The 16,189-nt window shown below is 36.4% G+C and overlaps 1 protein-coding gene across 4 annotated transcripts in view; it reads right to left on the minus strand.

The window, feature by feature from the left end:
* The window catches only part of LOC136862802 (ankyrin repeat domain-containing protein 13C), a 448,136-nt gene that overhangs the window by 188,223 nt on the left and 243,724 nt on the right, over positions 1-16,189 (minus strand). For all 4 annotated transcript variants that reach the window (XM_067139061.2, XM_067139060.2, XM_067139059.2 and 1 more), the window contains exon 4: positions 1,724-1,855. In XM_067139061.2, the coding sequence (XP_066995162.1) occupies positions 1,724-1,855 (132 nt within the window). The remainder of the gene's footprint in view (positions 1-1,723; positions 1,856-16,189) is intronic.

Below are 16,189 nucleotides of genomic sequence, written 5' to 3' on the forward strand. Positions count from 1 at the left end.
TCATCACAACAATGCTCCAGCATATCTTGCTAATGTAACAATGGATTTTCTTGCCAGATTGGGGTTGACTCTGCTTGATCACCCTCCATACAGTCCTGATCTTGCCCCATGTGACTTTGCACTCTTTCCAGAAGTGAAGATGAAGATGAAAGGGCAGAGTTTTGCATCCAACGAGGAGCTTCTGGCAGCATGGGATCAAGAGTGTGAAAATGTAACCGAAGGAAAGTGGCAGAGTTGGTTCAGTGACTGGTTTCGACGTATGGAGAAGTTTAGTGAGTGTGGTGGAAATTATTTTTAAAAAGTCTACAGCGTTCACTCACATTGCAAAACTTTCCTAGTGCCCTTTAAGTACGGGGTATTTATGTAATATCAATTATTTCTTGGATTCTATTTCCTATAATGTTTTATTTGTGTTCATTTTTTCATATTCCTGTCATCGTCATATTCTAAAGGCTAAGCCTTGTCGCCACAGCCATAGATGTCTATCCTGAGCCAGTCTTTTCAACTCGGTGTAGGTCTTGCAGTTCATTTGCTGAAGCAGGTTCCTGAAATAGACACTCTGATGACTCTTCCTCTTTCCCCTGCAATTCTTCCTTCAATGATGTCACAAAGGAACTCTTCATGCCACAGAATTCCTGTATAGGTATTTAATATTTAAAAATATTTAATGTAAATCTACACATCTAGGTTTCCTCTGTCCCATATTCCTTTTTTCTCTCTTCACCTCTTTCTACTTCAGTCAAAAGTGAGAAATAGATAGTTAACCCGCTATACATCACCACCCGATACACCATCACCTTTAGTTATCACCCAAGATTAGCTACAAACAGATATTCCTGATTAAAAAGCAGCATAATAACTACCCCAGTATAATGCTACCCGTACCTACCAACATATGCAGCACAGTTACAGAAGGATCATAGAGTGTTGAAAGTGTACTCAATATATCGCCAACTGTTGATTTAAAATTATCTGCAGAAACCTGTAAACTTTATCTTCAAATGGAAACATGCCTTTTATTAACCTAATCCTTTAGGAAAGTGAACAGGTTGAGGATGCTACTGACCCTCATCAGTAGCTTATTATCTCGAGCAGTGCAGTGCAAAGAATTTACTGTACCAGCCCTGAAAGAATAATAATGGCAAAAAATGGGGATTTCCTTATGGCTTATCACTGTAGAATGTTTGTAAGAATAGCTTTGGAACCCTGGACAAAACAATTTATGGGTAAAGAGCTTGACAGTAGCTCAACTTATGAACTTCATTCCTGTCTGTGTACCTGTATTCTCCACTGAAATAATTTCTTCAGACCTGAATAAATGTACTTTACTGTGCTTATGACGAGTGTGTAAAATTTGCATGCAACATCTGCCATGATACTGTACGAATACAGAATACCTACATAAATTAAATGCTGAATTAATACTATTCCATAAAAACCTGTATATCACTTTGCAGCGCAAGTCATTCAAATTGATGTGACCTCAATTAAATGCCACCCTCTCTGTTGCTCCAACTACATTCCAAACAAACAATAGCATTATAATGAGGGATAACTGAAAAAAATACTAATCCTAAGTAAGTATTCAATTATATCAATATTGGTCATTTATTTATTTATTTATTTATTTATTTATTTATTTATTTATTTATTTATTTATTTACCTGCCTTATTTATTTCTGTACCTAACAAACTCATGAAATTAATATATGGCAACACTTACCCCAACTTTGAAAATCCCATTTCAATTCCATGTAGAAATCCCCCATTTGATTTAATGCATTGACTAGATTCGGCCTTCTTTCTTCCATTTGTTCACGTGCCTGCTGCTTCAATTTACGAACCAGAGATGAAACTGAGACAGAAAGACAAAACCGAAGCATTAAGAGCAGTAGTAAAATATGTTCACAGTATTCACTTAAGTTCCATTATCCAATATACCTTACTGGACATGGTCAGAGTTACTGCCCTGTAACGGAAACATAATTATCCTTTTATGATAAAAATTCAACAATATATGATTAGACTGAAGACCAAGTCTGACTCAAACTTGACAATCTCTTTTTTTAATTCCTGATGAAAACACTTAACTAAAGGTAGCACACAGCTTTTCAAAAACATGATTAACTTTACTAGTTAAACTTAACTTACTCTGAAATCAGAGGAAATAAGAATGCAGACAAATAAAATTCAGTTATGATTTCGTTATAGTTGCTTGAAACATCATGGTTATCAGCCTAAGTACTTAGAGCCCTGAAAAAATGGAAATAAGTTAAATCAGCCAAATAACAACAAATAAGGAATTTTATTAAGAAGAAAGCCATACTTTCCAGTGTCGACTTAGTCAAATGAGACATAAAAACTTCCCACTAGCCTTTCCTTGACCGCAGTCATGAAATAGTATTTAGAGACGACGACGTAAGCTTCGGCAATCCAGATAAGTACATCATCTTTATTATGTTCATACGGTGATGGTTGAGTTCTTATAAAATCATCATTATTTGTTCATATTTATTCATAACAGCACCTAATCCTTTATCATTGACAAGTTTACGCAATGTAAACAATACTGTACATATAGTATATACGCACGATCTAAGTGATTTGATAGAATCTGAGGATGTTTTTGTAGAACGAAACATGTCATTCTTTGTATAATAGTGTGAATTTTTTACAGGTATTTATATTGAAATTTTGTATGCCTGACAGACTGGAAAGTTTTTATGTCTCATTTTATGTCTGACAAACAGAGAAGGCACTTTTTGAATTACAAGTTACAATTATTTATGCCTTTGCTGGTGAAACCTAGTTTTTACAATGCACTATGTCTTCTGGTATGGGCTCGAGCAATTTTGCTACTTTCATTGATCTGTCTGTCTTAGTCTTCTCCTTGGCTCTGACAATATGAAAGTGACTGAGGTATGAGCGATGCTAGTAATGCCATTCCGTATGCAGCCAGTCCATGCTATGAATGATGTGAAAATGTTGTTCATAGGGTCAGCTGGTGCATGCATTTCAGTGGAATTGGCAGAATGATATGTAATAACTTCTGGCTCAGTGAGGAAAGAAATGGGAAACCACCTCTCTCCTCATTTCCCTAGTACGACTCTTCAGTGATGCCTAGGCCATCTATGACAGCTAATGGTGGAGTTGCTGAGGATCCAACCAGCCTTTGGGCCGAGGAGTGAACATACATACATTAATTATATTCTTAATTTTGTAATATTTTATATACTTCTCATTACGATGTCTGAGTCTCATTTACATCGTCAGAAGAAATATAACGAAACAGAATAATGGCTAGAGATGAGAAAATACTTGTCTATGTCAACACAATGGAGAGATCATCCTAAAACAAGGCTACCGACCCATCAGATACCAAATGGAACATTTATGCAAAGATTGTTATGCTCTGTGTCCAATGCAATTTTCACTGTCATTAAGTTATTCTTACATAATCAGGTAATCATTTTAGATAAATGGATAAACTGCACCAGAATATTCAACTGAAGTGATCAGAATTATGAAAGAGAAAGTGAGTTGTGTTCAACCACGACAACATTAATGATATGTGCATCCGGTCACCCGCAAAAAGCTGCAATAGGTTAACTCAGTATGTCTTTCTCATATACCATGTTGACCAGACATTGCACCGTCCATCTTTCACTTGGAATTCTGTGAATTTAAAATCATTTGGAGATTTCAGTGCTGTTAAAATGCACTTGAATGATTTCCTCACATCTGAGCCATGCCAGTTCAGTATGGACAAAATTTAAGAAATGCCAGAAAGATGACATACCATGGGGTTTGGAGGAGGAGAAGGGGCCGGGGGAGAGGATGAGTTTAGGTTGATGAATATTGACTACTTCTTAGATGTTAAAAATTTGTTCCTTTTCCACCAGAGAAAACAATCAGAACTTTTAATAGCACATATATATATATATATATATATATATATATATATATATATATATATTTCTTAACAAACCCTGAGAGAAATTACTCTTAACATACATTACAAATGTGTGTTGTTCTAATTAAAATGATTCCTGCAACTGTTTCACATTTTCTGTATCATCAGCCTCCTTGAGTAAGGTTGTAGATGCAAGGAACACGACAGCTTGGGTCGTGGTAAGTGAATCGGAGCATGGGTTGTCAGTGTATGTTTTTGATATCACATTATTAAACATTTTATTAATTAGCTAGTAAAATGTTGCACATACTATATAAAGATGGGTTGTTAAAATAATATCAACAATATCAAAACAAATAAAGAAGAACTGGTAAAATTAAAATTACGAAGGATCATTTTTTAACATAAAACTTAGGATGATATATGGCATTCTTTCTTTAAACTATTTTGGATATATCTGGTTCAGTTTTTGTGACACACACAATAAGATTACTAGCAAACTGTAATTATTTACATAATCTTGTTTATATCTTCATTACTGTGGAAAACAAGAGCATGTAAAGGTAAGGAGTTGTGAAGGAGATGAGAATTTCAAATCAGAACTTGAACAATCTTCACTGCCAGTTCGTAATTGTAAAAATATATCAGCAGATAACTCTGACTGATTTTATGTTCTGCAAGACCAAACTTTAAATAGTAGACATAGAAGTCATATATTATATCAAATTATTGGAGTGTTAGATTCCTTTGTTATACTGTTGTGAGACTGAGAGGTATTTGTAAATGGAACTGTTGTAATTCATATTATTATCCATTTTGGAGCCTCACTCCAATGTTCTACCAGTAAAGCTTCCAGAAATAAATACACTCAACAATGGACAAAAACCACAATTAGCTAATAAGGAGGGATGCATAATGCTGTCTTAAGCAGTTAATAGGGGTTGGCATTTCAGGGGGAACTAAAAACGGAATTGTTACATTCAAAGAGTTGAGAAGCCATCGGCTTAGACACTACAATTATTGGTTACTTTTCATATAAATTTATAAATAATGTCAGTATATATTATTATTACTTCCATAAATATTTTATGTTGAAAAAAGATCTTGAATCTATAATCTTTACATTCATATAGCGAAAACGAGAGGTGCACTGATGCTGAATGCCAATCCGGTACTGCTTTGTAAATCGATTAAACTTCGTCCATAAAAATATGGACATGGTTTAGAATTTCCATTTCATTAATTGCATCACTCAGAGCTAATTTCAATCTGTAGTTTCTACAGTGCCAAATAATAAGGCTTGGATACTTTACAAGCAATCTTTCTGCGACTCCTGATCTTTACCCCAGCATAACACTTGCACCATAGTTATTGTCAAAACCATGATTGCTTAAACAATCCATGAGATTATCTGCAATGGCCTTAGATCTTTGGTTGGATAGTTCAAGGAGATCAAAGGATAATAAAAGTGCAGGATTCTCTTTGCTAACTTCATACTTCAAAATTTATTTTAAGATTTTTTTTTTTTTTTTTTTCCAGCCAACTCAGAAAGAGGATACAGTCAAATGAACCCCATTATCACACCCACCTGTATGAGATCGACAGTGCCACATGTGTGAAGTATGATATTCATTAAACTGCACAGCCCAAACTTCAGACAGACACAGACCCATATGTAAAAATACAGCTAAAAACACCGGACTGCAGATGATACCCAAACAATACGAGAAAAAACAACCACTTCGGAGAACATCAATCCATTTGCTAAGTTTTTGTAACTATGGACATGTGAAAGTATCAAAATTGGACTTGTTCCATGAATAAAACATTTCTCAATCTGATGTTTCAAGTATGGTATTATATGTTTAAACTAGCATGTAACAGTTGTTCATATGTGAAATGTTTTTGTGGATATTAAAATGGTTTGGTTTAATTCCTAACATTTACTTTACTTTTATTGGCACCATATGTTACTAACAAATTATAAAGTGCTAGAAAATATAACCTAAGATATCAGACCACTCAAAAATGGTCCTTGCTCTTGGACATTTGTTGGCATAGTGAGAAAAAATAGGCCATTAAACATCTAATTTTAAAAAATTAAAACATTTTACATGAAAAAAGTAAATTCTGCTTCTTAATAATGTAAACATCAAACGTTCCAGAAGTGGAAAATTTACAGGTGGACGTATAATAAAAATTTCTAGCAGTAAAATATTTCTCTTGCTACTGAATTTACAATGAATTAATTTTAAAACTCTTTATTGATACCTTCCATATAAGCCACGAAATTCTTTCAGTCTGATATTTTTTATTATTAACCTGATATTTTGTTTCCCTTTCACCCCGTTGCCATTTCTTGATGGATGCAGTCATTTTGCATGTCTCTTGACACAGGCCAGAGTAAAATGTACCTTCCACCTGAAGTGCCAGTCCCAGTGATGGCTGCGACGGCATAGAAATTGCTACGGTAACATATCTGCAATGCTGAGTAATGACATTCGGAGGAGAACTAGTGTGCCGAGTGTTATGAAAGGTGCTCTTCACAGGACTGCTTGTGCTGCAACCGCACTTTCTGGTTCAGTGACCAAATCAATGATAAACTACTTCATTCTCCATCCTGAAGAGTATGCCTCATTTTGGCTATGCCATCTGTTTTGGTGGTTTTCCCTTTCTGATGGTGCTATTTGAGGATCCAACCAGTCTTCAGGCTGATGAACAAACAAACAAACAAACAAACAGCTTGGTTTTTACCATATAGGACAAATAACATCTTATGTTCGTTTAATTTATGTGTGTTTGTTACAGCAGAATAGGTACATTTTCATGAAACTTGATATACAAGTTCAGCATAAGGCCAAGTGGGATCTTAGCTACATGTTGTTCAAAAAATTCACCATGTGCGGGGCTTCAGAAGGAACCTAAAACGTAAACAAATAACAAAATAAAAGAAATATTTGTAAACAAATATATTTGTTCTGAATCATGAGACAACAAACAGAAGTCAAGGGTAAGGTGGATGCAAAAACTATCAAATAGAGCAACTGACAGTTTCCGGTTTGGGAGTCAAAACCATCAATTTCCAATACGCAAATGGACGAGTAAGATATAGATCCTAGGATCGATATTCCACGATGTTCCACTATAGTGGATTAACATGTAGCTCAGATCTCACTTGGCCTTATGCTGAAGTAAAGTACAGGTCCTCAAAACATGTACGGTGTACTGTTTTATAATAAACTAGCAAGATACCCGTGCTTCGTACGGCATTATACTGAAATTTATAATTGAATGCTTATTGTTTTAGATATGTAATTCGCCGAAATTCGCGATCTGACTCGTTTTCTGCGAGAATCTGCCGAAATTCGCGATCTGACTCGTTTTCTAATAGATTACGGCAAGTTTCCTCCCATTTTTCAATCTTTCTTTCCAACAATCGATTTCGTACTTCCCCGGCTAGGTCCAGCTATTCCACCCAGTCAGTTGGGTCCCTAAATCTTTGCCATCTTTTTCTATAAACATTTTTAATATGGATCAAATCCTTCAGGAGATCCGGCGTGGTGTCGTCTTGGGTGCCTTGGCGGTACTGAACCAGCGGCCGGACTGCATTCTTAGTCATTACACGTCCAGGTCCCGTTTCCAGCGCGGTCCGCACATTTGACGACAGTCTAGAACATTATTATTATTATTATTATTATTATTATTATTATTATTATTATTATTATTATTATTATTATTATAGATGTTCTCGTCCCCACAGCAAGATGCAAGACCACTACTTGGTGGTAAATTACATCTGCTGCCATTGTCATTGTTGACAATGTGACCAGCAACACTGTCGCACATACGCAAGTGTGCGGGATTTCTGGTGATACGAATGACATACTTCCGTGCATTACTGACCTTATGATAATGGTGAACAATTTGACGGTCTCATTCCTATCGCCTATTTCAAATGTGCTTAAATTTTTATTCATATGCCAGGAGAATCTACTGTAATCTAAGAACATTGTCCAAAGGAAAAGATGGCTGTTGAAAACAAACCCACGAAGGATTAAAAATGATTGGTTTATGATCGGAATAAGTACATCGAAAATATACAGCCTGTTTCCAGTCATTCGACAGGGTCAGGAATGGAATGAATATAGCCCCATCTAGCGGTGACAATAGGAACTGTGCCGGCTGCCAAAGCACTCCTCTGGGGCAATGATCGATGAATGACAAATGAAATGAAATATTAGAGAGTGTTGCTGGAATGAATGATGACAGGGAAAACCGGAGTATCCGGAGAAAAACCTGTCCCGCCTCCGTTTTGTCCAGCACGAATGTCACATGGAGTGACCGGGATTTCAACCACGAACCCGGCTGTGAGAGGTGGGCGCGGTGCCGCCTGAGCAACGGAGGCTCCTTATAAGTACATTATGAACAGTAAAATCAATTGGTCTCGCCTCCTTTTATACCCCACCGTTAAGTTTATTCCCCCCCCCTCCCAAAAAACGTTACTTGGTGGTAAATTACATCTGCTGCCATTGTCATCTGCAAGTAACGTTCCTTTATTTTTAAAGGAGATTCCAAACACCAATGTTCACGTCTATTACCTTCAGTTTTGAGATATAAGTATCCCCATAAAAATAATTCAGTTTTTTTTTTTCACTTCCTTTCATACTTTTCCCTCCCCGCCCCCCAAGTGAATTTTCTGGCAAAAAATACTTCTTTCTTTAATAGTAAAGGATCTTCTAAACACCAATTATCATGACTAACTTCTTTAGTTTTCAATTTATGTACCCTCATGAAAGGAATTCAAATCCTTTTCACTCCCGTCCCCTAAGATTGTTTACCCCCAAAACGCATTTTTCTTTGTTTTTAAAGGAGATACAAATACCAATTTTCACATCTATAACAATTTTAGTTTTAATTAGATGTATGTATTCTCATAAAATTAAGTCATTTAATTTTTCAATTCTTTCACCCCACCCATTCATTGGATTTTCCGAGAATACGTGTTTTTTTTTACTTTTAAAGTGGATTCCAAATATCAAATTTCACGTCTGTAGCATCTTCATTTTTGAGATATCAGTAGCCTAATTAAAATAATTAAACACCATTTTCAGTCATTTTTACCCCCCCATCCACCCAAGTAGAATTTCCGAAAACTAAGAATATATGTTTCTTTATTTTTAACAGAGATAGAAAATACCATTTTTCACTTCTGTAACATGTTAAGCTTTTTGAGATATACTGTAGAAATTCTCATTTTAAAATTTCACCCCTTTTTAGTTCCCCTTAAGTGGAGTTTCCAAAAACAAATCACCTATGTTTCTTTACATTTACAGGAGATTCCAAATACCCAATTTTTACGTATGTAACATTTTAAGTTTCTCAGATATTCTGTAAATATAGTATTTCAAAAAATTCACACCAATTTGTCACTCCTGGTTTTTTTTCTTTTTTTTTCTACTTGCTTTACATCGCACCGACTCAGATAGGTCTTACGGTGACGATGGGACAAGAAGGGGCCAGGAGTGGGAAGGAAGCGGCCGTGGCCTTAATTAAGGTACAGCCCCAGCATTTGCCTGGTGTGAAAATGGGAAACCACGGAAAACCATCTTCAGGGCTGCTGACAGTGGGGTTCGAACCTACTGTCTCCCGAATACCGGATACTGGCTGCACTTAAGCAACTGCAGCTATCGTGTCACTCCTGTTTAACCGCCATTAATTGGATTTTCTAAAAACAAAAAAGTATCTATTTTTAAAGGAGATCCCATATACAAATTTTCAGTTCTGTAATATCTTCAGTTTCTGAGATATATGTATCCTCATTAAAGGCATTCAACCCATTATTCACCCTTTTACACCCCTCCTATTGGGATTTACAGAAAACAAAAAAATACGTGCACCTTTATTTTTGAAGGAGATTCTAAATACCAATTTTTACATCTATAAACTTTAAAGGTTTTGAGATATAGATACACTCATTTTAAAAATTCATCGCACTTTCACCCTCCCATTACTTGGATTTTCCTAAAACAAAAAAATATGTTTCTTTATTTTTAAAAGAGTTCAAAATGACCAACTTTCAGGTCTGTAATAGCTTGAGTTTCTGAGATATAAGTACTGGTATCCTGATTAAAGGCATTCAACCAATTTTTCACCCTTTTACACCCCTCCTATTGGGATTTTCTGAAAACAAAAAAATATGTGTTTCCTTATTTTTTAAGGAGATTCTAAATATACCAATTTTTACATCTGTAAACTTTTAAAATTTTGAGATATAGATACACTCATAAATTTCACCCCCCTTTTCACCCCTTAGCGACGGAATATCCAAAAATCCTCTCTTAGCGAGCACCTACATCTTAATATGAATATATCCCCAAAATTTCATTTCTTTATGTCCATTAGTTTTGGCTCGGCGATGATGAATCAGTCAGTGAGTCAGTCAGGACAAGTTATTTTATATATATATAGATACATTCATACATTATCACAGACCGTTATGCCTTTCAGTATTCAGTCTGCAAGCCTCCGTGAATTTACTAAACGTCGCAACAATCCTCTGTTTGCAACTAGTGTTGTGGCCCCATTTAGTTCTAAACCTCTTGTCTATAAATCGTTAGAAACTGAGTCTAACAGTCGACGTATTGGTCTCCCTTTACTTCTCTTACCTTCTATAGCAGAGTCCATTATTCTCCTAGGTAACCTATCCTCCTCCACTTGCCTCACATGACCCCACCACCAAAGCCGGTTCATGCATACAGCTTCATCCATCAAGTTCATTCCTAACTTAGCCTTTATCTCCTCATTCCGAGTACCCTCCTGCCACTGTCCCACCTGATTGTACCAGCAATCATTCTCGCTACTTTCATGTCTGTTACTTCTAAATTATGAATAAGACATCCTGAGTCCACCCAGCTTTCGCTCCCATAAAGCAAAGTTGGTCTGAAAACAGACCAATGCAAAGATAGTTTTGTCCGGGAGCTGACTTCCTTCTTACAGAATACTGTTGATCGCAACTGCGAGCTCACTGCATTAGCTTTACTACACCTTGATTCAATCTCACTATGTTACCATACTGGGAGAACACACAACCTAAATATTTAAAATTATCTACCAGTTCCAGCTTTGTATCACCAACTGGACATTGAATTCTGTTGAATTTTTTACCTACCGACATAAATTTAGTCTTACATAAAATCAGTTTCATGGTCCGTATCGCACTTCAATAGATTCACAATTAAGTATTTATTTATTTTCCACCTAGTCGATACAATGATTGCTTAAGGCAATTTTAAAGGTCAAAAGTGGTACATGTTTCGTATATTATCAACATCTTCAGCCACATAACACTGTTTAGATGAAAAATATATAATACACTTCCTCTAAAGCATTACTTTGTCAATTTTATATATTTATATATTTATATATTTTTCATCTAAACAGTGTTATGTGGCTGAAGATGCTGATAATATACGAAACATGTACCACTTTTGACCTTTAAAATTGCCTTAAGCAATCATTGTATCGACTAGGTGGAAAATAAATAAATACTTAATTGTGAATATAAATTTAGTCTTCGAAAGGCTAAATTTCATACCATACTCATTGCACCTACTTTCAAGTTCCAAGAAATTAGCCTGCAGGCTTTCGGCACAATCTACCATTAAGACCAAATCATCAGCATAGGCCAGACTGCTTACTACATTTACACTTACTACATTTCCACCTAACTGAACCCCTCCCTGCCACTTTATACCTTTCAGCAGATGATCCATGTAAACTACAAACAGTAACGGTGAAGGATTACAGCCTTGTCTAACCCCTGTAAGTACCTTGAACCAAGAGTTCATTCTACCATCAATTCTCACTGCAGACCAATTGTCAACATAAATGCCTTTGATTGATTTTAATAATCTACCTTTAATTCCAGAGTCCCCCAGTATGGCGAACATCTTTTCCCTCTGTACAATGTCATAGGCTTTCTCTAGATCTACGAAACATAAACACAACTGTCTATTCCTCTCGTAACATTTTTCAATTATCTGGCACATACTGAAAATCTGATCCTGACAGCCCTTCTGTGGTCTGAAACCACACTGATTTACACCAAACTTCCTCTAAACCACTGATCGCACCCTCCCTTGCAGGATGCCAATGAACACATTGCCTGGTATACTACTCAATGAGATACGTCGATAGTTGTTGCAATTCTTCCTGTACCCTTTTTTATAGATAGATGCAATTACTGCCTTTGTCTAATCTGAAGGTACCTTACCAACACTCCATGCTAATCTTACCACTCTATGAAGCCATTTCATCCCTGCCTTCCCACTATACTTCACCATTTAAGGTCTAATTTCATCTATTCATGCTGCTTAATTTCACCAACATCATTTTCCTCCTCCCCACGAGCTCCATTGTTTGCGACACCACCATGAATGTTTCCTTTTACGTTGAGAAGATTTTCAAAATATTCCCTCCACCTGTCCAGTGATTCCCTGGGATCTATTATGAGTATGCCTGCATTACCCAAAAGACTGTTCATTTCCCTTTTCCCTCCCTTCCTAAGATTCTTTAGAACTGTCCAGAAGGGTTTCCCTGCTGCTTGACCTAGCCTTTCCAGGTTATTACCAAAATCTTCCCATGACGACCTTTTGGTTTCAACAACTATATGTTTCGCTCTGCATCTTTCATCTATGTACAATTCCCTGTCTGCATCAGCCCTTGTTTGGAGCCATTTCAAATAAGCCTTCTTTTCATGTGTACAAGCTGCTCTCACTTCATCATTCCACCAAGATGTTTGCTTTTTCCCATCTTTACACACAGTTGTTCCTAGGCATTCCCTTGCTCTTTCTACTACAACATCCCTGTACACCACCAATTCTCTTTCTATATCCTGAACCTTCTTGCTGTCCACTGTTCAACACTTCTCACGAATAATATCTACACACTTCTGTCCAAGTTCCTCGTCCTGGAGATTTTCCATCCTTATATGTTTGCAGACAGATTTCACTTTCTCTACCCTAGGTCTAGAGATACTTAGTTCACTACATATCAGATAGTGGTCTGTATCATCGAAAATTCCCCAAAAAACCTGTACATTCCTAACAGACTTCCTGAATTTGAAGTCAGTTAAAATATAGTCCATTATGGATCTGGTACCCCTAGCCTCCCATGTGTAGTAGTGAATAGCCTTATGCTTGAAGAACGTATTTGTAACTGCTAAACCCATACTAGCACAGAAGCCCAGCAAACGCTTCCAATTCCCATTAGCTTCCATATCTTCCCCACATTTACTAATCACCCTTTCGTATCCTTCAGTTCCATTTCCAAAATCACATTGAAATCACCCATTAGCACAATCCTATCCTTGCTGTTGACCCTGACTACTATATCACTCAATGCTTCATAAAACTTGTCAACTTCATCTTCAACTACACCCCCACATGGTGAATAAACTGAGACAATTCATGTCCTAATTCCTCCAACTGCCAAATCTACCCACATCATTCGCTCATTTACGTGCCTAACAGAAACTATGCTGCGTGCAATAGTATTCCTGCTGAACAGCCCTACCCCATACTCTGCCCTTCCCTTTTTAACACCTGTCAAGTACACTTTATAATCTTCTATCTCTTCTTCGTTATCTCCCCTTACCCGAATATCACTTACTTCTAGCACATCCAGGTGCACCCTCTTTGCTGACTCAGCCAGTTCTACTTTCTTCCATAAGCCCCATTAATACTGATAGCTCCCATCGAATTCCGTTTTGTTCGCCAAGTTGTTTCCAAGGAGTCCCTCGCCTGTCAAATGGGAGTGGGACTCCATTACTCCCATAGGTCCGAGGATTGCTTAAAATGTTCTGAGCTCAGTAAATTCATGAAGCAGGATCCTACCTTACTTACACATAGTCCAAGTGAAGATCTCTCCTCTAACAGGTTAGGGACCATGGTGGATTGTATCAACACCACCTAGATATAAGGCCTGTGCATGGTGTCGAGATTAAAAGGAAAATGGCGGACTGTTGAGGCAATGCCTTGTGAAAGTGATCCGTAATTTTGTCATACAAAATACAATAATGGTCTACAAGTGTTGTGTGCCTAATTGTAGGGGAAACTACAGTGCCAATAGCAAAGTACAGATTTTTAGATTTCCGAAAGATGAAGATCTAAAAAAGAAATGGATATGTGCAATAAAGCGCGAGAATTTCGTTCCAACGAAGTATTCAGTGGTAAGTAACTAGATACTAGGTTATGCATTTTTTATTCGCAAATGTTTTATTTCATAGTGTGTTCATATATTAATATAATCAAGAGATGGTAGTATAATATATCTGAAAAAATGGCTATTAGGTTAGATGGGATCTAACCTCTAACATGTGTGGTGAAATTCGTTCAGGTTAGGTTAACTGATTGTCTGTAATTGCAGGTTTGTGAATTACATTTTAATCCGTCCGAAATAAGGAAACATACTGAGTTCCACTGTGAGGATGGACAGCTTATAACTCTACCACTGAAGGTTCCACGACTTATCCCCAGTGCTGTTCCTTCACTTTTGCCAAATTGCCCAGTGTATTTGAGTAGTTCAAAAACATATCGAGAAGGTCCTGAAGAGAAGAGAAGAAGAGAAAATGAAAATATCCAGGCAGCAATCGAGGAGAGTGAAGTAGAATATAATTTACACAAGAATAGAATAACATTTTCTAATTTCACTGACCTGAAAGAGAAGTTAAATAATCTGAATGTAGGTGAATCATGGGACATACTTCACAGAGGTGTAAATATAGTAATAATTAAAATTGTGTTGAACCCTGAACCTGAAATAATTAGTTCTATAGTTATCAATGAAATTTTGGAGTTAAGTGTATACTATAAGAACATAAAATTAGACAGTATTGGTAACTTTCATTTCCCACAGTCTGTAAAGGACTTGGATGAAATTTCAGTGCTTCTTAAAAAAGTTGACACGTTAAGTTCTGAGGTTCACAGTGCAAACAGCACTAATGACATTTTAGGTTTAGCAGCATACCTTTTGAAACAAGTCAGCATGTTAGAACCGAGACTAAAAGGACAACTTGAATTCATGATTGAACAGATTGCACTTTCATCACACGAGAGGAGGAGTTATAGTCCATCCTTTCTGATTTTATCTTCAATATTGCAGTCCATTTCACCCCATTGCTATGCATACCTCAGACATCTCAATTTATTGTATCTGCCTCATCCATGTACCATCAGGAGGCTTTCTTCTTCTTTAAAAGTAGATCCTAGAATAGAACAGCACGATAACAATTTCCTGAAGTATATAAGGGATAAATTTTCTGGCAATGATAGTGATAAGTTCATTGTGCTTATGATGGATGAAATTCATGTTAAACCATTAATGGACTATAAAGGTGGTAATGTTGTTGGAAAAGCATTCAATGATGAGCAGTTAGCAACAGGTGCTTATTGTTTTATGGTTTCAAGTTTGTTATCTGATTTTAAGGAAGTAGCTCACATATTACCTGTAAAATCAATTACTGGAGAATATTTGCATGGTGTACTAAGAAAAGTTATTGTAGGATTAGAGGAAATAGGGTTTAAAGTTGTTTGTGTTGTTAGTGATAATAGTTCTGTAAACAGAAAATGCATGCAAATATTTTCACCTGAAAATGAATTGAAATGTGTTTACCCGCACCCTGCTGATGAGAGCAGACCACTTTTCTTTGTGTTTGATAGTGTTCACTTGCTCAAATGTGTTCGCAATAACTGGTTAAATCGAAAGGATGAGAATATGTGCATGAACTTCCCTGATTTTGAAGATAACAGTGCAGTGCAGTGTGCTTCTTTTCTTACAATTAAGAAATTGTATGATCTTGAGCATGAAAAGTTCATAAAATATGGTTATGGTCTGTCTCTCAAAGCATTAAGTCCTTCATCATTTGAAAGCCAGAATGTAAAATTAGCTCTGCAAGTTTTCAATGACAATGTTATAGAAGGGCTGAAAATGTTAGGTGAAAAGTGTAAGCTACCATATTATAAAGAAACAGCCTCATATATCAAAATAATAATAGATTGGTGGTCTGTTGTCAATGTCAAAACACCAGGTAAAGGGGTAAGGCTCAACAACAGCTTAATGTGTCCAGTCTCTTCGAATTCAGGGGAAGGGCTTCAATATTTGAAGAAATTCCTACAATGGCTAGTAAAGTGGAGAGATCTAGGTGTAAAAGGTTCATTATCATCTGAAACAATGGCTGCTTTGATATTGACAACTGAAGGATTGTTGATGTTGATAGAA

This window comes from Anabrus simplex, chromosome 2, assembly GCF_040414725.1.
Source record: "Anabrus simplex isolate iqAnaSimp1 chromosome 2, ASM4041472v1, whole genome shotgun sequence".
NCBI lineage: Eukaryota > Metazoa > Arthropoda > Insecta > Orthoptera > Tettigoniidae > Anabrus > Anabrus simplex.